This window comes from Pezoporus occidentalis, unplaced genomic scaffold (assembly GCF_034315485.1).
Source record: "Pezoporus occidentalis ecotype Australia unplaced genomic scaffold, CSIRO_AGI_Poc_V1 ctg32, whole genome shotgun sequence".
Classification (NCBI taxonomy): Eukaryota; Metazoa; Chordata; class Aves; order Psittaciformes; family Psittacidae; genus Pezoporus; species Pezoporus occidentalis.
Window position 1 is genome coordinate 2,680,319 of NW_026915158.1, and position 27,010 is coordinate 2,707,328.

Here is a 27,010-nt window from a genome sequence, read left to right on the forward strand (position 1 = left end):
AAATCAATTAGTAAAATCGCAAACTTCCTCAATACTATTTATTCACTGCGGTGCCACAGTGTTTAAAGATCCTCATGGGGAATCAAAACTCTGAAACATTCACTACACATAAGAAATTGAAAGAAAGCCAGAAGCATCACCATACAGGCAGCAAGCAAGATCACCAAAAGCTACACAAGAATAATGAATGTGGCTGTTTGCTGTGAAGTCATCTATCTGTCCTGGACTCTCTGTAATGTTTGTGTGATTGACATGAAAATCAGAATGGTTTCTACACAAACATGCAATTATGGTGTGAAAATGACCACTTTCCCTGTCTGAATGTAGAACAGAAGATGATCCCATTTTATTCTAATAGCCAGAGATCAAAATTAGTCTTACACAGCACACAAAAAATGTGTTTTGAATGGTTTTGAGGGTTTTTTCCTCAGTCTTTTTCCCCTGTCTGAAGAAGCTTTTAAATTATCACATAAATTTTACTTATCTAGACAGTAACCATGTCATCTTGACATCTAATTCTAAGTCTCATGAATGTCCTTTAAAAGTAGCAATACATCAACATAATTAAAAATCAAAATTGAGATTTATAATCCCTCACTCCTAAAGGCGTAAGTTCACTTTCATAGTAAGTTCACTTTTCACTATAAAATAGCTTATCCTCTCCCAGCGTCTCTAACTAGCAGGAAATACAATTGCAATCTTTCTGTTGTGTTGCTGCAAACTGAGAATACTATAGACAGTTTTAACTCACTGACTTTCTCATTGCAAACAAGCCTCTCTACTGATCCCGGCACCACAGACACAGGGCAAAGGAAGAGTTAAATATGTGAGTGAGCATTACGTAAGTGAAACTGCAGGACAGGAGAAATGCTGAGAGAAATAGTTTTGTTTGATGCAATGCAATACAAATTGAAGCAGATTCCAAAAAAAGATTATTTTTTGTTATCCCAGACATGAGTCTTCTTAATGAGTCAAAAAGATTAAAGAAAAATCTTCCAAGTGCTATCATATTAAATGACTAGCAAGTTCCAGGGCCAAATTCATCCAAATATAACTTCAGTGGAGTAACAATAAAGCTTGGTTTCATCACGTTGCTTTCACAGCTTAATTTCTCGCGAAAAGTTCACAACATAATGAACTGTACGACTGCCAACCTTTTTTTTTTTTTCTCCTTTCCTAGGAAGATAATGTTATTTGACCACCCAAAGGAGGTAAAACCAGCAATTGCATCAGAGAAAGAAATGCAATATGAAATTAATGCCACAGGGTCTAGTTACACTGTTACTTCTCTCTTCCACTGCCTTCCACCACAGTGAATGGCCCTCTTTATTTAGTAGTATAATTTTAAATAGCAGCACTAAGTAATTGATTTCATGAGTTTAAGAGTTAGTATTCATCTCATTTCTATAGTTGGCCTTCAAGACCTATTAACTCCTAAGCCAAAACCAGCTGACTTCACCCCACTCCTGTGGCTCACCAAGTAGGATTTCAGATTTGGTTGATATAAAAAGCCATACCATTAGGCTTTTTCCATGGAATTAGCACTGATGATGATGAGACCAAGGCAACCAAGGGCCTTTTTTTGTGGCCACATCCTGTATGTACAGAGACAGAACACCCTGCTTTTGAAGGATGCTTTTGAAGATTATCAGGGCTGGCCTGAAGAGCATTGCTCATGCTGCCACAGAGCGGCATGAAAGCTTCCTGCAAGGTAAGGAGCTTCAAAGCCAAGAAAGATTGCTTGGACCAATCTCTATCAACTGCAAAAGCAACTTTTACATAACTGCAATGAAAAAGAGCCTTGTCTATCCATTGTTTAAAAGCTGAGGAAAATAGAAGTGCAAATTCAAAATCCAGACTTCAGTGCCACCTCAGTACTTTAAAACCTGTATTTCTGATAGACAAAACTGCACATTCCCACTGAACACCACTGGAGCTCATGCATAGCCCACTCCAAGAGGCATGGCTGCATTTCCCACAGCAAGCAGGACCAAAGGAATTATGTTGTTCACAAAAAGCCAGACAGGCTTATTTTAGGAGAAAGGATGCTCTGCAAAGACAAAGTCAACAGAGTGACCACTGTGGATGGCCCAGGCCTCCTCACACAGAGTCAAGGGAGCTTCAAGCACTGCAGTAAAAAATCAGGTCCTGGTCTTAAACAGACAAAGTAAATAAGGTAGCATTTTGACAGGCAGGCAGCCTGAGACAATGCATACACTGACCGCAAAACAGCTGCAGGACTGTGCTGCTGTCAAATGGAAATGTTCAGTCTAGAACAGGGTGGACATAAATGTCCCTAGGAAAAGGGTCCTGCCTAACTCAAGAACACTTTCTTCAAGGTTATTTTAGGGACTGAGATAAAACCCCTGTTCTGTTAAATAGATTCTTTAGAAAGTCTTCTCTCAGTGTACATTTGAACAATTTAGAGAACCTATGAATATTATCCCGGAAAGATAATTCAGCAATTTAAGTTAAGTAGATGCATTAAAACAAAACCATACAGACATCTGAATTTCCTGAGCCTCTTTGTAGAAAAAAAATTTAAAAAGGATTTGGTCTCCTCTTTTTTAATCATTAGTAGTTTTCTTTGCAAGCAAAAGAACAATTTACACTAAAAGGTAATTTTCATTCTAATGAACTAATCAAAAAACTCGTGATTCTGCAAAGGCTTATCCGTGTTTTTGTCTGTATTCTGTTGAGCAGTCCCAATGATTTAAGGGTAATTACTCATACTAGAGGGATTACACAGTATTTTAACTGCACCTAATGTGCATTGGCTAAAATACATGTTCAGAAGAACCAGAGAAGATTCATCTCCATGAAAAAAAAATCAATATTGCAGGAAAAATAGAGGTAAAGATAAACAAGTATAAATTTCAGGAGATCCTTTCCTGATCCCTAATATATTGCTATAGAAGATTAGATATATTTTGTATGTAAGGAGCATGGGCATGGCTCTTTAATTCTATTCCTAAATCACAATGACTACAGTTTACTCAACAGGAAAACAGTGTTATCAGAAGACCTGCAGGTACTCCCTGTACTTGCAAGAAGGTGGACTCCCCTATGATTTAATATTTTTCATCTCTGACACCTGCAACCATGATTTCCAAACTGTAGTTCATAAGTTCACAGTAAATTGTGTACTGCCAGTACAATGGAAAATAACAGAAAGAAGTTTAGCCTGAAGGGTGATAGCTGGTCCATAAGAATCACAGAATCACAGAATGATTTGGGTTGGAAGGGACCTTTAAGATCATTCAGTTCCAACTTCCCTGCCATGGGCAGTGACACCTTCCACTTGGTTGCTCAAACCCCGGTCCAGCCTGGCCTTGAGCACTGCCAGGGATGAGGCAGCCACAGCTTCTCTGGGTAACCATTATGCCAAATGGCAAATCATTAAATAAATTGTACTTTTATGTTTAATTTTAATTAATTAGGTTTTTAAAATCTGATTTAAACACTAAACTGCTTTGAAATTTACCATTTTTTCCCTATTTCTAGCAGTGCAATGAAACTCTCCAGAACCAGGTTCTGGAGATTGTGCTGGCACCGTACTACACTGCTGCAATGTCAGCCATCTTGCTCGATGCAGACCCCCCCCAGGCAGCGTTTCAAGACATGTGCTCTGCAGGAGCTTAGATTAGGTATAGCATTGCTCTCACTTCAAGCTCTATCAAGTCACCTCTAAAATTTCTCATAACTGCTGTAATAGGTTGACCTGGCTGCCTTCCACACACTGTTGTTGTTGCTGTTGCAAAACTTGCTCCATCCTGCTACCAAAGGGGTTTAAAAAAGTGAATATGTGGACAAGAAAGGGTTAAAAAGCCACCTGCAATATTTTGGGGTCTATAAAATATTTCTAAATGCTTACAAATAGAATTGTTGATGTTGTATCTGTCACAACAGGAAAGACTAGTGCTCCCACCCCCAAACCTGCACCTCTCCTGATGCAGAAAAGGATGCACAAGGAGCACACACCTGTGGTGTGTCAGCTGTCACGGTTGTGTTATTAGTGCCATTTTAGTATTCACAGTCTTACCTGTAGTGGTTCAGTTTATAGCCTTACAGTGTGTTTTTCTGAAAGAGGTGGGGGGAGGGGACATGAAAATTTCTTTATCTCTGTGTGTTTTGTGACACCAAGTAGGGAAGGAAAGGCATGTTCCTGGTCTTGAAAACACAGTAAAATTGGCCTACGGCTGCTATTAAATCTGAGATTAGTTAAAAAATCCACAACCCCTCCATAGCCATTAAGACTGCTCTGGTGCCCCATTAAGCTTCCTGTTCTCTATGTAGGTGGGAGAGAAAACATTTACTTAATAAACACACATATCTGCTCTGTAAGGAAATAAAAACTAGCTTTAGTTAGGAGAAAAAAAAAATATTCTATTTGGCCTTATTCTTACCTTCCCTGAATGGGGACAGGGGTGAAATCCTTCCCCAGAGCAATGCAGACATCTTCCCCTATCGCTGGGTTTTCACACAGGGTCTGTTGCTCTCCAAGACTTGCTACCATGCCATGATACTCTTTCAAAAGCCGCAGCTCATTGCAACTTCTGGTCACCGGTTTGGCTGCCACTTTTGCAGTTTGATGTAGAGATGTCTGATTCAACTCCATCTCTTGTTGTCTAGGAATAGTACTTTCATCTCTGTTATCCAAGTACATCTGTCCCTGGGGGTTATTCTCCTAAAGAAAGTGAAAACAAATATATTGACTAAATTGAATCGACTCAACATTTACTTCAGTATGTGTGTGTTAAAAATGCCAAGCAGAAGACTTTAACTTTGGATATTTCTCTTGATGGTTCATTACTACAAGGAATAATTCCAATGTTTTAAACATCTTTGCATCTTCAAAATTAGCCATTATAAGAAGCATTCAAATGCATAGAGATAGGTCTTCTACTTTTTCCACGTGTACCGTGACTTTCTCCCACAAATTTCCCAGGACCTATCCCACAGAATAAGCCAAAATAATCTCCGCACCAGTGGCACAAGAGCCACAGAGCCACTGCTGCAAAACATCTTCCCAGCTTATAACAGCACTGCTTCACCACCATGACACAGGTTTTCTTCAGCAGTTGTGGTGGCAGCAGCCCTGCAGAAGACACCTCTCCCCTCCTGGCCCTCAGGCTCCCTCTGGAAGCTCTGTTGTATCTGATGGCCCCTCATTAAGCAGAGCAAGTACTTGAGTTTTATGAAAACAACATGCCATTTCAGCACTTGCCAGAGGCAGTTATGAAATGTGAATCAAACCTTGATGAAAATGAGGTTCTACTAGATGATTATTAATGGTGATTATAATAAAAATTAGTGCATAACAGTCAAAAAGCTTTTATGCTCTCATCATTAAAATTCAGCGTGAAAAGTGATAAAAAACACTTCAGAACCCCACAAAGTGCACAAATCAAGCATGAAGACCGAGTTAAAGATCTGCCTGTCTTAAACACACACTGTGGAGTCTAATCACAGGAATATTTCAGTATAAAGTGCTGAAGCCACCACAGAGTGCAGCAAGAGCTTGGGAAACAGACCCATCAGCCTCCGACGTCCCTGCGGCGGGGGAAAGCAGCTTTGCCAGAGCACATATGGGGAAAAAATAGCACAGTAACAGGGAATAGGTTCTGCTTTGGTTCCAGCTGGAGAAATCACTAGAAACAGAAATAACAAAAAGCTCATGATGATTTTGTACAGCTTTGACCTCTCAAAGCTACAAAGTTATTGGCTTTACAGAGGTCCTGGTTTTAGACATGGCTGACATACATCAAGAGACACTGAAAACAATTCAATTTTCAATGGATAATACTTCTCCCCTAGATATTTTCTTAAAGGGACAAGCCCTTTCTTCACTCAGTGTAAGGAATACAAGCACGGCTGATGTAATAACAAATACACTGTCACTGAGCTGGTCCAGGGCTTCTCCAATGGCCTGAAAAGCACAAATTTTGGTGAACCACGACAAAATCCAGAGTAGAAGTCCTGGAATGCCAGGTTACCGCTCCTGCACTGGGGGATCTAAGGCTGGAGATCTTGCGAGAGCCAACACACAACATGCAGGAGCAACCACTGCCCCACAAATGTCATCTTGTCACCTCCGGTAGCCTGCTGCCCTACCAGGCATCCACTTTTGCTTATTCTAAAATCCCAAGCTGCCTTCCTACCTAATAAATAACTTTGAAATGTGAATACTTCCAACTACAAATGGAAAAGATAATTGCTCTTGTCTTCAGTATTACTTTATATTTTCATGTACTGATTTTATTAAGACACTCTGTAAATCATAATTGAGATATCTGCCCATTTATTCCATTTTTCATAACATTTGGTTTGTCTGAGTGCCTGCTGTGAAAAGCCGTAGATTTTTAAATTATGTCAGGCTGTGGAAACATAAGCACTAAACTTACAGCAACTCAAGCTGTACCAGTTCTTAAAAGATGAGAACCTGAACACAACCTTTAAATTCAACCCTGTCTCACCCCAGAAGTGGGAACCTTTTATCTGTAGGTGAGTAAAGACTAAATTAGTCAGGCTTTCGTAAGTACAAAGCCCTTACTATGAAAGACATTAAGTTTCAGAAATAATTTAACAAAAAAAGAATGCCAAGGACAAAAAGCTTGAGAGAAAATCTGATGCCTAAATCCAAAACCAATAAAATGCATTATTATGCATTCACAAAAGCTTTGCAAAAAGATAAAATAATACAGCATCATTTTGCCACAAGAGACAGGTTTGATTACGATTACCTACGTAGCTAAAACATTGCTAAGGCAACTATCACCATGGTATCTAAGCATCTAAGACATCAGTGCATTTACCATTCAAGAAATTCTCAAATGATCACATTTTTCTGTAGTTAAAGAACTTTTCTCCACTTTTATTTCTTCTTTCTTTTTCTTCTCTTGCAACGCCTCCATCAGAAACAAGACATAGGTGAGATGTTATCATGTGAAGGTGAGAAGATATTTTAGCTAAGGAAGCTTATTTGGGGTTCATCAATCTGGAGCTATGCACCACTGAGGGCTTTTTGCCACAGCTATAAATTGATCCAGTAACCCCACATCCAGAGTTTTACTGTAAAAGCGCTAATACAATGTTTAAGCCATGCTTGTTATCCCTTCTTCATCCCTGTCATCCCAAGGATCCACTTTTAAAGCCCTAGTGCAGAATTTATATTTTCTTCAATTTTTCAGGTGCTAATAAGATCAACAGGGTGCATTATTTTATTTAAGAGGGTTAGAGTAGCCTGCTTTTTTGGTTGCAAAACAAAATGCTGGAGGCAAATGATGTAGCTGGTAATACATCATCATTTAAAACTTTATTTCCCTGGGTATCAATTAAGCAAAGCACAGAATTTTTGCAATCAAAAATTAAGTGGACTTTTATCTTAGGGGCCATAAGATGATGAAATATTACATCTGCTCCGGGTAATGCCCAGAGATAGCATGCTTTCTGTTTTGCGCATATTATTCAGCAAAACCTCTCTCCCATCAAGACTGGAAGAAAACATTACCTCTGCACTAAGCCACCTTTCCATTACCAGGCAGAAATCCAAATCCTGAGAAAGAACTAGCAGAAGAGGGAGGGAGTGGTGCTGCTAAGCAGTGTGCCTGCACATCCCCCTTACCCAGGGGAAGGAGAACATGGCTCTTGAAGCAACACTCTCACTCAGTCCCCAAATCTTGGATGTGCTGGAGACTTCTCTTCCAGAGAAATTTCAGACCAAATCTCACCTGCCTGGGAAATCTCTCCACAACATCTGAGACTAAACAAACTTGCCTCTTGCTCCAACTCCTCTCTCAGTGTGCTCCTCTGCCAGGCACACTGCAGAGGCCATAGGTACAACCTGCTGCGAGGAACCTCCCACAGTCTCACACTGACAGAGTACACCATGCAGACATGCCCCCAAGGCACCTTTCTGTATGTGCATCTCCCTCCAGATACGTGTCTCCGGACAGATTCCCCACAAGTCAGACAGTTGATGTTGTATTGGCCTTCCGTGGCAAAGACACCTTAAACTGGTCTCAAAAGCAGGGAGGAGAGTTGTTATTTCCAGCCTGTGGCCTGGAGAAACAGACCAGGTATTCAGCACTACATCTCATAAATCCTCCTACAAGAGGCTTGCCCTTGCATAGCCACTGCATATCCCTGACCCTGCCATTCTGGGAAAAGAGATGAAAATGCAGCTCAAAAACAATCCCTAGAGCCACAAAAACAAGACACTGTACACACACACATGCTCCCACACTACCACAGCCAAAACACAGTAATTTAGATTTATTTATTTATTTTGAATAAAGGGAGGGTACTTTATTGTCTAATGCTGTGATGTGCAAATAAGAATTCTCCATGTTTCTTAATTGGTGTGTTCTCTTTTATAAATAGAAGGTGCTTCTGGTGCTTCTAACTGTAGGAAGAAGGTAAGACTGGATTGGGCATACAGGGTGCAGCAAATCACTTTGACATCAGAATTTCACAGTATGTTCCAGTGAAGCTGTTTTCCATGGAAACCCTGGCAATCCTACATATAGGATCCCCATTATCCCATAGGGTGGTGTTAGGGATTGCACATTGCACAGAATAATGCCTCACAGAGCAGCTCTCAGTGTGGGAGGCGCGACAGAGTGGGAAGACAACAGAGTATGGTGTGCAGAGAGGGGCTTTCAGGGCAGGTCAAGCAGATTGTTACTGCTGACTCTTCCACAGTTTTGGGGTCATCTTCTCATGCCACCCATCAGTGGCAAGAGGAATGATGTGGATAAACCTTTATCATCATGCACCTACCATACAAATAAGACTACAGGGGGCTTGTGCCTAAGACTCCCTACTTAAATTCCCCATGAATTCCTGGCCCACAGCTGCAGGGAGGACTCTTTGGCAGGTGAGAGGCTATAAGAATCTTTGTCTCCGTTGTCCTGCCCAAGAAGAAATTGCTTCAAATTGCTCCCACGAGATCTGTTCCCAGGTGTTTGCTCCCAGGCACAAAAAAAAAAAGTTAAATCCCAAATACCTTATATTCTCTCTCATCAGGTTGGGTAATGGTTTTAAACTAAAAGAGGGGAGGGTCAGGCTGGATGTGAGGAAAACATTCTTTACCATGAGGGTGCTGAAATACTGGAACAGGTTGCCCACCTTACAGAGGTATTAACTCAGCAGTCCCTGGTGCACACACAAGACCTCAACTTTGTTAGTGCCTGGGCTGCTTGTCTCCCCCCACTGCTTGCAGGGCTGACGAGGAGCCAGCACAACAGCTTCCCCTGAGCTTAACAGGACACAGGAAAAACCTTTCTGTGGTCAGAGTCAAAACTCTGTGGTCAGAGTTCATTTGCCTCTGCAAATGAAGTCCCCAGTCTCCTTCGCACTTAGCTGATTCTGCTGCAATCCAGCAGCTGCTGTGCTCGGAGACACGGCTTTGCCTCCTGAAGACACTAGATAGCTGCAGAGCCCAGGGGAGATGTGGCCTTGCAGGCTGGAGTTCCATCGCTACCCGTGATGATAACAATAGTCATGGTGGAGAAGTCTGCTCAGGGGACAAGCTTACTGTACAGGTATGGTTAAAACAGCTTAAGAGGGAGAGCATTTGTGGGCCCCAGAACAAAAGTAACATTGTGGAGAAACTACTTGCAGGCCAGCTGATGAAAGAAAAAAGTATGTTCTGCTATTCTCCTTTTTGAAGTGCAACCCCACAGATGACTGCATCGTTGCAACCCTGGGCAGCAAACCATAGCACAGGAGCAAAAGCAAGCAGCCTTGAGGAAAGAAAATGTAGCGCTCATGTGCATCCCAAGAAAGCACAAACCGTCATGCTGTGCTGACATAGTCACTAAGAAGGGATTGTGGCAAATAAGCATGACAGAGCAGATGTAATAGGGAGAAAAAACAGTGTTGGCGCAATGTGGCAACGCTTCCAAAAACCATGCTGCCAGCAAAACATGGAAGGATGAGCATGTCTTCCCTGCGTCGCCTCCCAGTGCCTGTGTCGGGCAGGACTGGCTTCCTGCGCGGTGGTCAGAGCTGCGGTACCAACACTGCCGCGCCTGGAGCGCTTTTAGGGTAGTCCTGCGCGGCAGCACTAAGCGTTAGCGAGAGTTTCAATGCCCGGAGGCTTCACTCAAAACGGCCGCAGCCTGAGCTCACCGGCCTCGGCACGGACTCAAATCACTTGCAGCCCCGAGCATACACGGGCACAGGCTGACCCCTGCTGGCAGCCTGACCGCCGACCAGAAACGAGTTTTCCTCAGGAAAAACACATTTTAAGGGGATTCCATTTGTAAAGCCGGGTGTCGAAGGAGAATCCGCTACCCCGGGCCTCACCTGCAAGCGCCCTGAGAGAGGGAGGAGGGCCTGGCCGTGGCCGGATCAACCCCAGCAGTTCCTGCCACAGCACTCCCCAGACTGCACGTCGGTATGCATACATACATATACATGGGTATATGTAATTATACATCTACATTAGCCAGCAGACACTCATTCTGCATACGCAGGAATGGTCTGGTAGGGCAGTCCTTCATGCAATAGGAAGCGGTTTGCATGTATCTTAAGGTGGTGAACAGCAGAGGAGCACGCACAGGCTGCCGTGGTCAGGGCAGCCAGATCTGACGAATTTGTGAGGAAAAAAAAACAAAAATAAAAGCAATTTAGGAAGTTTCATCCAGGTCAACTGAAGGTGGCATTGAACAGAGGCTTACATCATCACCCAGGCAATAGCTGCTCATCCTGTTCAAAGATTCATTTCCCCATATAACCATTATCCTATGCTAAAAATCCCCAGAAATTAGGCATTATTAAAGAACACACTCTGTCCCTTCATGTTTATGCTCCAATGCCCTGCTCTTGCTCAGTGTTTAATCTAAAGATTTGTTTTTCAGAGCCTTTTAGAAGGTGTCTTTGTTGAAAGAAATATGTACCAGCCTGGTCATTAGGAGCAGGGCGCACTGCGCATGTAATGGCAATCAAACAGGCCAGCTACCAGGAAAAGAAAAAAAATCCAGATAAAACAGCAATTTCCTTTTTCCTTTCTTATTGCATCTGTCAAAGAGGACAACACAAAGCCCATTCAAATAAATAGGCAGACGTTTACTGTCTAATCAGATACAGATAAGCTGCAATACTTTGGAAGGTTAGCTTCTCCCTCTCCACCGCCTTCATGTCCTAGATCCCTGTAAAGCCCATAGAGAGAGACAGGCACTGGCAGCCAATCTGCCATCCAGCACATACTACAGTGGAGCCCTGGGACAGGGTCAATGCAGCATGCCTCAGAAGTGCCTGGAACTCTCCCTGACTAGGTAGGGACCTGGGCCTGAGGCAGATGTGTGTTGTAAAGACATCTCAGCTTCAGTGAGCGAATTTCCAGCAAATGTCACTAGCCTAACATCAGGGCCTGGAGTCACTGGGAACATGACATCTGTGACACCAAATAATGCTGCATAGTTACTAGGACCAGTGCTGGAGCTTGGTCATTTGATGACTTAATGCTGTCACATCAACGAACCACTGCATATACTGAAGTAGACTTCTTGCTGGTAAGATGAGAACAAGTGAAGGGGGAGGGAGGGTGAACGTCAATATTAATACTACAAGCCACTGAACATCTTATTCAGCCAAGGTTGCTCAAGTATGACAGTTGCATCAACTGTGCACAGGGCCTGTGAGGCACTCTCACTGGAACCAAAACAAAGTCGACATATTAGACAAAAAAAGGAGAGAAAAGCAGCCAAGTACAAATCAGTTAAAAACTATCTTAAGTTTATGAGCCTGGAGATTCAGAGGGCTGTGTCAGAAGATGGCTGTGTCAAAAGGAAAATGGTGTAACTTTGAAACAAACTTTTTGGATTTTGGTCTTATTTTGGGTGATAAAAAAAGAGATGCTAGAAGAAACTTCCAAAATATAGCTGGTGACCACTCAGCATATGCAGCTTGCTCTGATTAAAAGATGCTGAGAAACCAGGCAGGTCTGAAAGGAAAAAGAGTCACAACCTGTCTTGACCCAAGTGTAAACCCAGAGAGGGTTTTCTTTTCTCCTTAAGCTATGAGAGCTGCTTTTTTGTGCCGTGAAGTTGATTTTTCTGCATTCTTTTAAAAGTATGATGAAAAGCAAATGCCATGTTGTTAGCTCAAGAAAGCTAAACAGCCTGCTGAGATGCCCAAGGCCATTCCTGACAACTATGTGTGAGAAAGTGAAAAGATTCACACCTATGAGTAAAATTCCAGCAATGTAGCTTTGGAGGACTTTTGAGAGCTCAGTACTTCTCTTTTGCACTTTCAGAACCCATTGTTGTATGGTCATGGGAAGACAGTGAGACCTCATGGTCTCAGATCACATTGAAGAGCTTCTGTGGGTAACTGCTGAGGTCTCAAGGTAAAGACAGGCAAGAAATGCCAGGCCCTGTGGCACTTGCAAGGGTCTTGGGTGTCACCAGAAGCTGCAAACAAAGACAGCACAGGGTGAGAACGCAGGCAAGAAAGGCTGTTAGGAAAGACTATTCTGGAATCTTACATGTCTTCCAACAGGCCTTTAATGATTATTATAGATTGGCGATGTTGTTATTTTTACTTTGGGTTCTTTATCCTTCAGACGTGTCTGACTAAGTATACAGCAATGCTCTATCTTGTTATTTGGTACATATAAAGGTCTTTACATCTTCCTTTTATTGTAAAGAGCAACACAGTAGGAAGGAGTTGATTGGTTAACACTATATTTTGCAATTATGAAAATAAACCTGTCTAGTTTCTGCTCTGTTTCAGAAATAAACAGGAAATTCAGGTTTCCAAGTGGAAAAGGAACATCTACATCAGGGATTGTTTTTTTATTAGTTTTATGCCCGTACTCCACTAATAAATGTTACAAGTTCTTAACAAATTATTCTACAGACTTTGAAGCTGAACACCAAGCTCCCTAAAACACAGTGCAGGAAAATATATGTTATTGCCCCCTGAATGACATGTCTAGATGATTGTTATTCCCACAGTACCAATCATTCCTATGTCTAACTTGATAAACTGCAGGTGTTTGAAATTGCTGCAGCAGCTAGAATACTGATACACAATAAGCGTTCATGTCACATTTCTCCTGTCCGCTGTTAGCCTAAATTTACTTCCTAGAAAAGAAGATGATAAGGAGTCTCTTTGCAGAAAGGAATTAGAGCCTCCGTATGCCTTGGCAGCTGTACCATGATAAAAAGATACTAACAGGTGCAGAAGAGCAGAGTTTGTGGTATTGCTGGTTTCTCCTTTATTCCAAACATGCTGCACAGTAGAATAAGATAGATATTTTCCTACAGGACCCAAGTGCAGTGAGATATAGACTCACAGTTTTTAGCTGGTCTCTTTGTCCTAATGTTATCAGAAGAGTTTGGTTTGTGTAATGCTCTCTGATGCAGCTGCCATTTCAGAATGAATGTAAATTTTTCATAGCCTGCTAATATGGCTGGAGTTTTAACTTCACTGCAGGTAAAAATAACTGCTACATGACTTGTTGACACTGGCCATAATGCATCCAAGGAGAATGAACCAAAGGAGGGACATTAAGGGAGGTAGGTTAGTATTTTGTATAGATTCATTTCCATATTCTATGCTCAAAAAAGTTGGAGTTTTTGTCTACTTTTCAAAAAACGTTTTTATTTATTGAACAAATTGTTTCTTTCCTGTACTAAGTAGTTTCATGGCTATGTTCAGAAATTGATGATTACCACAGGACAAAGCTATTTCCTGTCCTATAAAGCAATGAATGCAAAAATAATAATCTCCTGAGACAGTCATGGCAAATAGCATGGCATTCCAGGACCCTGACAGTGACCCTGTGAATGGATGTAGCTGTATTGGTTTCAGGCATTGCTAGTTCATTAGTACTTGTTCTTTACAGAGTCAAAGGGATTTGGTTCTGTTCATATCAAAGTTTTGCTTTGATTTTAGCTGGGATGGGGTCAGACCTGATTGAGCTAATAAGTCTAGGTTTGGATTAGAAATGTCAGTGCTATTCTAATGACCTGCTCTAGTATTTAAAACTGACCAAGCCTACATTGAGTAAGCAAGGGTGAAAATGTAAACTAGACATATTTAGAACTGTCTTTTCTGGGTCTGGGCACTCTGTTAGCACCTTACTGCTGTACACAGTTTTTTACCTGCCTCATGTTCCAAATGAGCCTGCTTTTATCTACATTCATGTTTCTTAGATGCAAACAATCATGCCTTAGAAGGAAACACAGTGTCTTCAATGAAAACTGGCATTTCTGTGCGCAGGGGGCACTAGTTCATGTGGTGGTCCTGACAAATTTGTTAACGTGTCTCACAGCTTTAAAGCATTTTTGCAAGACCAAGAGGCTGAAAGCACGGACTGTGGGATGTAGATTTGTGAAGCTGGCAGATTTCTGGACTGTTAAAGCTTATGAAAATCCAAATCCAAGATAATATGTATGGAATGTGAGCCTTGTCTGGGGGCTTTATAAAAAATGCACTGAGGCTAGTGAGAGTCCTTCCACAGCTTTCACTCAGCTTTGGATGAAGCCTTTCAAGGATGTTTGGCCTATGTGCATCTGAGTACATCTCAGAGTACATCTGAGTGTGTTTCCCTGAAAGGGGGAGCAAGGGTGGCCTCTCTGTTCAGATAACCTTAAGCAAACTACCCCTCACAAGTGATTTCATCTGTTGGCACTGGTGAAAGACAGTGCATTCCTGGGCAGAAAGTTCACTGCACAGAAAAGTCATTAGTGAGCCCTTCTGTGAATCCCTCCAAGTCTCCAGAAAGTCTGCAGCAAGAATGAATTTCTCAAGGAGCTGCTTAAAGATCTGAGGAAAACTTGGCTAGAAGAATAACCACATGATCCTCCAGTCCCCCAAGTATTCTTGGCTTTCAGACACTAAGCCCAGTGTGACATGACAGCCTTACACAGTCAAAAAACCACCATTCAGTGATAGAACAATACAATATGATGACAGATAAACAGAGGGGAGGAGGGAGACTGCACCCACCTTCCCCTTTCTTCCTTTATTCTCATTCAAATTTTTTAGCATCTAACAGTTCAGATGGAAGTGGAAACATCACACAGTGACTCTGGCTGTCTGCAGGGCAGCACAATGGCTGCAATCAAGTTGCCATGAGCATGTGTGAACACCATGATCACCTTATGTCAAGGCAGACCCATGGGCACAGCCAACTCCGAGCTTTGAAAAAGTTCACGATTTTGTTTCACCTCCACCTTTAGCCCTCCCTCATTACACCATCCCTTTAAAAATCCCTACTGAAAAATAGCCCTTGAAAAATATAATTTGCAGGTCATAGAGCTTGACAGAAGGCTGGAAGAAGCTATCACCTTGTTGTGTGACAATTGGCTCCACTCTGCTCTATTCTTTTATTATGGTGGTGACACCCTATTCCCACTGTGGGGCGTAGATGCAAATAAGAAGAGGAAAGGAGACAAAACTGTTGTGCCTGACACTCACACTAATGACTCTCCTCTCTACCATAAAGCTAGAGCAAGATACATCTGCACGTACTCTAAATCCTATTTTCACTGTCAAAGAAGTGTAAATGAATGCTAGGTTTGGTGGGAATAGGACTATTATCTTCAAAGAGATAATTTGACCTATCTAAACTTCGCAGCAGTTTCGCTGGAATACAAAATTTTCTTTACCCCAATAAAGTTTGGAAATCTCACCCTAGCAGTCACAAGAACGTGGAAGACAATGGCTAGATAATTTCATGCATCCCAAAGCTTTAATTTAATCATGGATCATAGTTCAGAAGACATATTATTCAAAGATATGTATGAATTTCACATTGAATTACAGACATTTGTTTCTTTTGCTTCATGCAAGATAATTGCTAGATTATGGATAATTGTTAGATAAAGAAGCCTTCTTTTCATTTATCAAAGTTCACAAAAGTTACCTAGAGCAGAAATAGTTCTCAGTTAACACAGCAAAATTCTTTATTATTAACTTTCTCTGACATCCAAGTAGTCTGCATTTTAAAGTTAAATATCAGTTATTTGAAAGTAAATGAAGCACTCTCTGATGCTCAGTGTTGTAGCTCAGTAAGTGGCTAAACAAAACTAATTCACAACTTTGTTCCTTCAAAAATGCAAGGAAAACCAGTAACAGTTGCTTAGCCCAAATATTGCTGGAACTGTGGGAAGGTTCCTTTTGAAAATACAGACACCTTTAGTTTAGGATTACATGCCCCAAAATTATTGAGATGCTTTTTACTTAATGGACAGCATTGCCATTGAAATTACTTATGATTTTATGATAAACTGGTTCTAAGGCATCCATCTGGACCCATTCAGAGCAAGCATCTCTGCAAACAGACCTATGCAAATAGCAGGTCTAGGAACAAGGAATGCAGCCTGTTTACACAAAATAAAGCTCTATAACAAGGAGCCACAGCCCTGCAAAACGTTCCACCATTTAACAGACACAAAAAAAAAGCCTACAATCTTCTGCACCATGTACCCATGTAGTGGGTAGGAACTGAAATTGTTGTTTTCCCTCCATATAAGAATTTTTTACCCACCAAGTTCTGGGTACAATGCTGGGGCTCTCCTTTTGGAAAGAAATTTGGAAGAAGGGAGGCAGTGCAGAAAAAACTCAGTGAAAATACTTCAAGGGCTGGAGAGCTGCTTTATCATGAAAGAGACCAAAGGTATTCAATCTGTCCCATTTCTTCAAAAAAAAAGAGAAAATAATCTGATACTAAAAGACTCTTGAACTTAGCAGATAAAGCTTCACACAAACTGATGTCTAGAAGCTGAAGTCCGATAAATTCAAACAGGAAATATAGGACAATTTTTGTTGCTTTTTCTGTTAATGGTCACATTGATTAACTACTGAAACAAACTACTGAAGACAGCAGCCCGGCAATATCTTCTCAGCCTGAGTTATCACTGGAACATCTGCTTGGGCAAGGCACACCACGCTTTTGCCAATGCTTATAAAGATGGCTTAAATGTTCGAATGTGGGATAAAGATGTGAGAGGTGGAGTTGAGAGTCCCCCTCAAGACCCAGATGCTATGAAAGTCCAGATGTACAGATTTATTTTTAGTCCATGATCTCAAATTCATTTGGGGTTAATTTTCCAGCTCAGGAAATAAATCAGTGTCAGTACTAACTGGAATTTGGTTTTTAGACCTTGGCTTTGCAGATCTTTGATAACAAGCAGGGAAAACAGAAACGGTTATCACAGTAGAAAAGATGTTTTAAACAAATACTTGAAGTAATCTGTTCCTTTTGGACCTATAAAACTGTTCAGAGGCTTAGGTGAAAGAAAAGCCTCTAGTTGTTGAGAATTTTTTTGTACATTTTCATGCTTAAAAAGCAATGCTTCTGCCAGCAATTTTCATTGAATACTGTTATTTATAGAGCCACTTCAGCAATGAAATAGGAAGCTGAAATCACACCCTGCATTCTTTGGCAGCCCTTGACATGGGAAGGATGTCTGAGAGGTACTGAGAGGTATTTAGACTCTTTTTTTCTTTTCTTAATAATAATAAAAAGATAATAAAAATCTGTCTTCAGAGCTTCCGTATAAAAGTGGAGAACTCATTAGCTGAGAGACACACAAAATGCAAAGAGCTCATTATGCTTTTGAAGATACCGAGTTTATCCAGACATTGTATTCTAATTGGATTTTCCAGCAGCAAAAGCAGAAGACTCACAAAATGAACCCTCTAAGGGAGTCAAGAAGTGACTCTGCTCTTTCCCTTTGAGCCTCTGTAGCCAACAGGACATCTCAAGGTCTTTGTTCCTCATGACTCCCTCCCCAGTGGAGAAGCTCATTCATCCACCCTGTAAGAGAAGGAAGCTGATGATGACTGCTGGTGCCTGCAGCCTCCCCTCCCAGCCCCAAACTGCTGAACCTTCAGAAATGTCTTCCAATAGACCATGCCAGAAAGGAGCTTAATTATGTGCTCTTCTCATCAGCCCTACTCTTTTTTCAAACATGAAATATCTCAGCCCCTACTTCTCCTTGGAAGGTACTAAAAGTGACCCTTGCACCCAAGAGGAGCTTGGTGAGGTTAGTGGGACCCAAAGGCACTTGTGCTTGGGCAGCTGCACTGCCAGAAAGGCAGCCCACTTATCTGGGCAGTCGCCTGCCCCCAGCACCCACCCATGCACACATGCTTTCCTGCTGCACAAGCAGGAGTGTCTAACAGCCTTGCAGGGGGTGTCACTGATCCATGCTGTTGTTTAATTCATTGTGTGACGTAATAAGCGATCCTGGAAAATGAATGCAAAGTGCCTTTTCTTCTTCTTAACACTCAGAATAATGCAAGCTGCTTTCTCACCTAATGATATGAACCATATAATAGTTCAGGTTAGAAAGGACCTGTGGAGGTCTTCTAATCCAAACCCAGGCTAATGCAAAACTGAATCCAGGTTTCTCAGGGTCTTGTCCAGCCAGGTATTGAATATTTCCCAGGATGGAGATTCCTCAGCCTCCTTCTGCCTGTTGCTGTGCAAACACACTCTCATCATGAGCAAAAATTCCATATATGCCAGCAGAATTTTTCTTACTGTAGCTTGAGTCTGTCACTTCCTGCCTTTTACTGTGCACATCTGAGACGAGACCTGCTCTAGAACCGCCTTTTCATGTTAAAGACAACACTAAGATATCCTCAAAGCTTTCTCTTTTCCAGGATCTCTTAAGAGAGACAAAGAAACTTAAAAGCCTGCATATCACACATTTCATATCCCTGATGTTTGCGTAAGCAGTGAACGTGGGCTGGCATGCGCAGCCTGAGGAAGCAAGGACAGGGGGTTAAAATGTAGCCTCACCAGAAGATATCAACTTTGGTCAGTGTCCTGTCACCTTTTAAAACCTCTGCTTCAGATTTCCTACATCTAAACATTGCATCAATGGACTTACCACATCAGACATGTGAAATTTTTAGTCATTTGAGACTAAAATAAACTTAAACCACAGCAGTATTGCTAGTCTATCAGCAACAGCATTGTCTGTCGTCAGCCAGGCAAAGAATAAAATACTCCATTGTAAATTGAAGATGCATACTAAATACACTTACTCCTGTTTGTACGAAGTATGTAAGGCAGAGGGACAAGACTGCCAGACCAGCAGCAGCCCCTTTCCTGCCCTTTCCTGCCTATCCTAAGCCCAACGGATTTTGTACAAGGTAAATGGCTTCACACTGTCAGAGGGTTTTGTAGAATTCAAACTTTTTTTTTTTTTTGCAGCTCATCAGAGAAAAAAGCTACAGGAAAATGGTTTACTGAGGGAAATATCAGATTCCCTGTGCTGTTATCCATAAGAAATGCATCTCTGGAAACATTTACCTCAAAACTGGAGCACAAAATCTCTTCCAGCACAACAGCTACTGCATAATGGCTGCCTGCTGACCAGCAAGCACTTGAAGATAGCAAAAAAGAAATTTCGAGCTGTGTGATGATGGTCTTTGGATTGGAACATACAAGCACATCATCACTGTGAACCTGGGAGCATGGTCATGGTGTGCAGGCTCTGTTCCCAGTGCTGCCACTCTGACAGGACCTTTGTGTCAGACCTTGAAAGGGATAACCACAGGGGGACGTGCTGCGAAACACCAGACATGTTCAGTATAACGCAAGAGCTCTTCCCCCAGTAACTTCTTTGGGTATTCATATTTCAAATCTGCTTTAGAAAAATGCTTTGCATGAAACCTTCATTTCTGTGAAATGAGAACTTTGTCCTCACTGAAGTCAGTGACAAATATTTCTCTATTTGTACCTCTGGCAAAACAGAAAAATACACACTTTTGAAATCAAAATGTATCTATATGTGGTTTCATATTTTCAGCCAGGCTGCAATGACTTGGCTTCACTGTGGTTCCTACATGCATGCAAATGAACTCATTTACCATTATTTAATTTAGTGAAGCTGAAGCACGTATGTTGTGACAGAGTTGAGACTGATACCCAGTTAAAAATAAGATCAGAAAGAGATGCAAAATGTGCTATAAGGAGCAGTGAAAGGGAATGGACAAAACAGAGTCATTGCTGACATCCTCAGTCATAAAATCTTCAGTACATGGAGGCATTTCATCAGGACCTTAGACATGTTGCCTAGGATAATCTCCTAAGAGGGGCTTACCCAAATAGAATAAAACCATAGAATAGTTGGGGTTGGAAAGGACCTTAAGATCATCTAGTTCCACCCCCCCTGCCATGGGCAGGGACACCTCACACTAAACCATGCTGCCCAAGGCCTCATCCAACCTGGCCTTGAACACTGCCAGGGATGGAGCATTCACAACTTCCATGGGAAACCCATTCCAGTGACCCACCACCCTTAGGGTAAAGAACATCCTCCTTATATCCAATCTAAACTTCCCCTGTTTAAGTTTTAACCCGTTACCCCTTGTCCTATCACTACAGTCCCTAATGAAGAGTCCCTCCCCAGCATCTTTATAGGCCTCCTTCAGATACTGGAAGGCTGCTATGAGGTCTCCACGCAGCCTTCTCTTCTCCAGGCTGAACAGCCCCAACTTTCTCAGCCTGTCTTCATACAGGAGGTGCTCCAGTCCCCTGATCATCCTCGTGGCCCTTCCCTGGACTTGTTCCAACAGTTCCATGTCCTTTTTATGTTGAGGACACCAGAACTGCACACAATACTCCAAGTTAGGTCTCATGAATGCAGAGTAGAGGGGCAGGATCACCTCCTTTGACCTGCTGGTCACGCTCCTTTTGATGAAGCCCAGGATATGGTTGGCTTTCTGGGCTGCAAGCGCGCACACTGAAGCCATCTCATGTTCATTTTCTCATTGAGCAACACCCCCAAGTCCTTCTCCGCAGGGCAGACTACACTAGTTCTACACTGGGTTCTAGTGCTCAAGCAATCTATATGTCCAAGACAAAAAAAAAGGGCCAGGTAATGAGATCCGGTGCATAAAAACTGTTAGCAGAAAATGGTATTCTCAGGGTACTATGATCATACAGCCTTTATAAAGTTATAACCCTCATATATTTGCCACATACCTGTGCTGGACTGTGTGTACGCAACAGCAAGTATGTCGCATGCTAACCAAAGAGAAGTGACCAAGTGATGCACTGCATAAATTAGTACTTATCTGGTGAGAAATTCCTTGAAAACAGAAAAAGGGATGTAGAAGGCATGTCTCCTGATACATCAAGTCCTTGCTCAACCCCAGACCAAGCTAGGTGCGACTGTATGTAAAGTTACTCTAGGGTTTTTTGATGGCCAGTTACCTTTTAGCTTATTGAGAGATTTTCTGGCTTCTAACTAAAGCATCCAGTGCCCCTGCAAAGGAGGGCACTGGAGGCAAGGCATCCTCTCCACCAGGGCAGACCCAGCTAAAACTGTCATGGCTGGCATGAAAAAAATTCACTGCTTAGGCGGTCTTGGAAGCTAACAAGGATGTCTTGTAACAGAAAATGCCAAGGAGAAAAAGAAGAAAATTCTTTTCCACATGGTGCTTAAATAAAAACCCATGAAATTATTCATTGATATCAAAGACCATATAATTCATTGAAATTACTCAGCTTCCTTCTTCAGGAGAAAAACATTACAGCATTGTATAGTACTAGGAGGGAAGGAGTACTCCCTAACAACCAGATAGTCCCTCTCTATGAAATTCTAGTGCATCACTGGTCACTCAGGATACAGATATGGAGCAACAGCCCTTAAAACTTTCAAATACAAGGTCTAAATGTAAGTGGTTATGTGTGTGTGTGTGTGTGTGTGTGTGTGTGTGTGACTGTTACATCTACTTTTCCAGAGAAGATGTTTCTTTCAGTCTAAATTCACATTTAATTTTTTTAAACTCCTTTTCTTTCCTGTTCTTGACTTTTACTCAGCTAGGAAAAATGCTCACAGGCAGGCACTAGCACAAAGCACTAGCTGCAGCCCAAACTTACATATACAATGAAAGCCTGCAGCCTAACAAAACAGTAAATACACAATGGCACAAGAAACTCCTTTCATTCCCTTCCCTGGATGAAGTCAGAGATATAAAAGAAGTGCTTGCAAAAACACTTCTTTTCTTAAACATGTACATTAATTTGTAAGACTGTCATAAGGATACACTATCACATTAGGATGGGGTCTGTGGAAGAAGAACCACAGTGCTGCTGCTGAAATGCAGGAAGATGAAAGTTAAGGCACAGTTCAGCCCACCTGTCAGACAGCCAAGGTCATGCTTATGGACCAGTTATCCAACAATAGCTCACAGCTGCCTTCCCTTGCCCCAAGTCCATGTCCTGCCTTCCCCAGTCTCCAAGGATTTGCAGCTCCAGGTGATGGTAGTTTTGTTGTTGGGCTTCCATGGCATGAACTTGTCCAGCCATCTTTTGAACCCGTGAAAACATCAAGTATTCACAACTTCCTGTTGCAAATATCTCCTGGCAAGTGACACTCCATTGGAAGTGATATTTTATTAAAAGAAGTTTTTTCCCTGGATGACTGTAGGCATTCTGGTTAAAACCAGACTGGAAGAGGGATTCTAAAGCATCAAGAAGACCAAGGGCTCATTTGGAATACAGGGGAGGTGTATTAAAATCTGTGGTTCAACACTAGATATGCATCTGAAAATCACAACAGCCCAGCATTTGACCTGACTTTGGGTATTTTGATGCTAATATGTACCAGAAGAAGCTGTTGGAGCTACACCAGTTTCTGCAAACTGGTCAACTCTACCAATTAATGCGTATCTCTTGGGTTAGGGAAAAGAAGATTTGTCAGCCTGTGACAAGGTATTTATTTCTTGTGGGTAAGATGCAGCTTGAAGTTTCTTCCCTGGAAGACCTGAAGCCAGCTAAAGCCCTACTGCAAAGGACATAGGACAAGAACAGTCAAGGCTGGTAGGGACCTCTGCAGACTGCCTTGTCCAGATCCTGCTCAAACCAGGCATGGCTTCAAAGATAGCTAGGGCAGACTAAGGTACTGTCATCTGGGATACCCAAAGCAACCCAGTGTTTGATCCAGGTGCTCCCTGAGTATGTGAACCCAATGTAAGAAGGGAATGGGCTCCTGGTAACCAGGAGGGGAGACACAGATGTGGATTTTGCGTCTCCCGGGACTGAGCACAGCACAAGCACCAGACTGTGCTTCACAGAGTCTTCATCTGCCACTTATTCCTGGATTCTTCATTTCAACTCAACACCAATGGTAAATGTTTCTTAAGTGTAATTCCCTTTCAGGGAGGTTTTAGGCAGAACTGGATATCTCCCTCTCAATCCATAAGGTCAGTTTTCAAAGCTAATATATGGCCTTATTTTACCAAGGCACCTCTGAAAAGTTCATCCTCCACCCCATGCGCACAATCCACCACCATAGTCTGAACCCCAGGCTGTCTAGAAGGATGTTTGCTTTAAAGAAGATGGTGAGTACTGCACCAAACTGTACCAGGCAAGGGCCAGACCCCAATGCACATGATAGTAGTAAGAGTGTTTGGCTGACACCTGTCCCTTAGCTGACTGGCCTGACTGTTGCGTAAAATCCTTCAGACACCAATGAGGCATTCCTGGTTAGACACAGACAATCGGGATGCAAAATCCACCGTGGGAGGACGTGGGGATTTATGAATAAACCTCCCATTTCCCTGCACACTTACAGCAATCTACCCCAATTCCCTGCTCTGTCCAAGTCTTCTGGAGCTGTCACATGAAGAGTCATCCATGGGCAGCAAGCTTGCCAAGCTCCAGCTCAGATAAAGGACAACTGTCTGCTACTGGCTATAGTTAAGCACTTTCTCTCCTGTACTTCTGAGCTTCTTAGTGTAACACACCAGGGAAAAAAATTTCAATGGGACATTGTATCTGCAAGGTAAAACACTGGTTTATAAACTAAATTAGCCCCTATTCATTCACTAGGAGGTTTTAAAGTAAACCAAGCAAGGGCATACAAGCACAAGACTGCCAATTTTGGAAAATATGTATTAGCAGTTACATAAGCAAGTATAAAACACCAATACAAAAAACTAAGGGGCTCTAGCCTTCAATTGATTATAACAAGCTGAATTTAGTGTTGGAAAAACCAAGTCCTTTACTGAAGCTTGAGCCATGTTTGAGGGTATTTAAGGGACTCCCAGTAAGTTTTCTTGTGCCTATTAGTGAGTGTGTTCAGCTGCCTCATTTCCTACAGAAGCACTGCTGAAGTGTCTCTGCCTCTCCCTCCCTCTGTCACCAATTTTCAGGACCTTATCTTTGAGGCACACAGCTGTCTCATCCATGTATATCCTAGGGCTTCCTTTGGGGTTTTTTCCAAGTTTTCCAGCAGTATTTGTATTTAGACTCTATAATTAGCCCACTGCTATTCACAATTGCCAGGTGAAATTCTCCCTGCTACTGATGAGACAAAGCAAAAATGTTTAATTACTTAATCAGGAAAATAGAAGATTAATAACAGAGATTCATGAAGGTGCATTTTGTATTTAAAAAGGTAAAAGAAAACATATTGACAGAGCTACCAAAAAGGTAGAAACTCTTTCTGTTTTAAAGAGCCCTCTTAACCAGAAATCTTCCTGCATATATTCTTGAACACAAATGACAAACATTCAAAAGTGCTTTATAGTATGAACATTACTGATGATAAATGACACTGCCTTGACAAATATTTCCACTTACAAAATTCTTGTTAGATTGATTAGAACAAATTTCTACATTACCCATCTATCATGAGATCTCTACAGTGTTGTGAAGGTTGCTTCTACAGTATGAATTCCACTAGGAACTAAAATTAAGGGTCCTTGCAAAGAGCCACAATGACTAAAATTAACATATACCATTTGTAAAGATCAATCACTAGGAGAAGATGTGTAAACAGAGAAATGGCTCCTTCAACATCATACAACTATTGGATGATGTCTCTACAGACAAAGAAATATTGCCTCAACTATGCATATGCCTATAGGTTATGATTAATGTCTGACATAAGACAGGCTGTGTTTTAAGACACTCTAAGACTAGTCTAGACTAGTCTCTAGTCTGAGAGTAGTTTGCAGTGCTATATCCTGAACAGTTGCAACATCTCTCCAATTTATACTTAGTACATCTTTTGGCACTGTTCACCTTGAGCACTGCCCTATTCCCAAGAAAACGGAAAAAAAATATGTATTTGTGGTATTTGTGTTATGGCATAAATACAGTTTCATGAAGCACTTTAGTCAATCCAATTGTCCTGCTAAAAAACAAAATATATAAAAAAAAAAATTACAAGCTTACAAACCTACAAAGCCGTAACAAAAATGTATTTCTATGACAAGCTATTGCAAATTGCTGTGTTTCATTACTACTCTGAAAGATAAACTCTTTCAGAGAGAAAATCTTCCATAAACACCCTTTGCTGTTCAAGGAATATGGACTGTCACATTTGTATTTCTGTTTTGATTTAGTTTCAAACAAAATCCTTTCCAGCAAGTTTCCCAGCACCCCTGCTGAAGCAGCTCCTGCATCGTGCAGCTGGAAGAGGCACTTTGCTGTGCTCTCCCTGCTGCTGCTCCCCACAGAACACAAAATACATCACACTTGTACCTCATGCCTTATGGGACAGCCACCTCCCTGCAGAGTAATTAACAAATCCGTATAATCAGGAACCCACAGATCCAAAAGAACTCATTTAACCATATTGCCTTACTGCTGCTGGACTGGGGGGAAAATGGATGCTTCAAGTCCTCCTGGTCTGAAGACAGGTAAAAAAATGAGATATTTAACAAATGCTCCCATGGACAATGGAAAATACTACACCGTCAAGTGTAAGGCCTGAGACCAGAGCAAGCCTTTGGATTTAGGGCAGCCCTGGAGTACCCCACTATGGCCAAGTTCTCTCCATTATATTTGACTAAACCTTGCTCAGGGGTCATTATATACATCGGTGAAAAATTATGGCACCAACTCTAATCTTGATGGAGAAGAGCTCTTTGCAGGCACTCTCTGTGAAGCTGCTGAGAGCTGCAGCCCAGCTATGGCAGTAGCTGAATGAGGCACTAGCTCATTCCCCACATCCAAGCCTCTGGTGGCTGAGCTGCAAGCTACAGCATCACAGCTGTGTTAGCAGAAAGCAGTTTTGTTGGGCTAAAAGTAGAATTCGGTAGCTGGGAAGTAGTACAGGGAAAAATAAATTATAAAAAAAAAATAAAATATAAAATAAAAATAAAAATAACCAATGAAACAAACAGAAAAACCCTGCTGTCCCTTTTTGCTAAGCAACCAGAGAAATCATAGGCCAGCCCCTTGAAAAAGAATAATCAATGCTCTTGTCAATTTTGAAATTACAAGTTATAGGGCTTATCATGCCAAGATGGTTTATGTAATTAAAACAGACATTTTGCAGATCAATTTTCTATGCTAAATTAAATTAATAATTGTAATAATAAGTGTAACCACTAGATCAGGTTGCTCAAAGCCCTGTTCAACCTGGCCTTGAACACTGCCAGGGATGGGGCAGCCACAGCTTCTCTGGGCAACCTGCACCAGTGCCTCGCCACCCTCACAGTAAAGAATTTCTTCCTAATGTCTAAGCTGAATCTCCTCTCTTTTGGTTTAAAGCAATTGCTCCTTGTTCTATCCCTACATGTCTTTGTAAAAAGTCCCTCTCCAGATTTCTTATAGGCCCCTTTAGGTACCGGAAGCTGCTCTAAGGTCTCCCCAGAGCCTTCTCTTCTCCAGACTGAAAGGCCCAAACTTTCTCAGTCTGTGTTCGTATGGGAGGTGCTCCAGCCCCCTGATCATCCTTGTGGCCCTCCTCCGCAGGTCTGTCTTTCTTAGGCTGGGGGTCTCAGAGCTGAATGCAGTACTCCAGGTAGGGTCTCACAAGAGCAAATAGAGGGGAAGAGTCATGCTCCTTTCAATGCAGCCCAGCATACAGTTGGCTTTCTAGGCTTCTGCACAGCAAAAGCACACACTGCTGGGTCATGTTGTGCTTCTCATCAACCAACACCCCCAAGTCCTTCTCTTCAGGGCTGCTCTGAACCCACTCTCTACTCAGCCTATAGTTTGTGCTTGAGATTTCCCGGCCCAGGTGCAGAACCTTGCACTTAGAGTTAATGAATGGTTTTGGCAGCCCTATAC

At 41.9% G+C, this 27,010-nt stretch overlaps 1 protein-coding gene across 1 annotated transcript in view; it reads right to left on the reverse strand.

Moving 5' to 3' along the window:
* OCA2 (OCA2 melanosomal transmembrane protein) overlaps positions 1–27,010 on the reverse strand; it is a 198,625-nt gene that overhangs the window by 169,007 nt on the left and 2,608 nt on the right. Inside the window, exon 2 of the mRNA XM_062628602.1 lies at positions 4,407–4,687. Coding sequence (XP_062484586.1) covers positions 4,407–4,666 — 260 coding nt within the window. The 5' untranslated portion in view covers positions 4,667–4,687. The remainder of the gene's footprint in view (positions 1–4,406; positions 4,688–27,010) is intronic.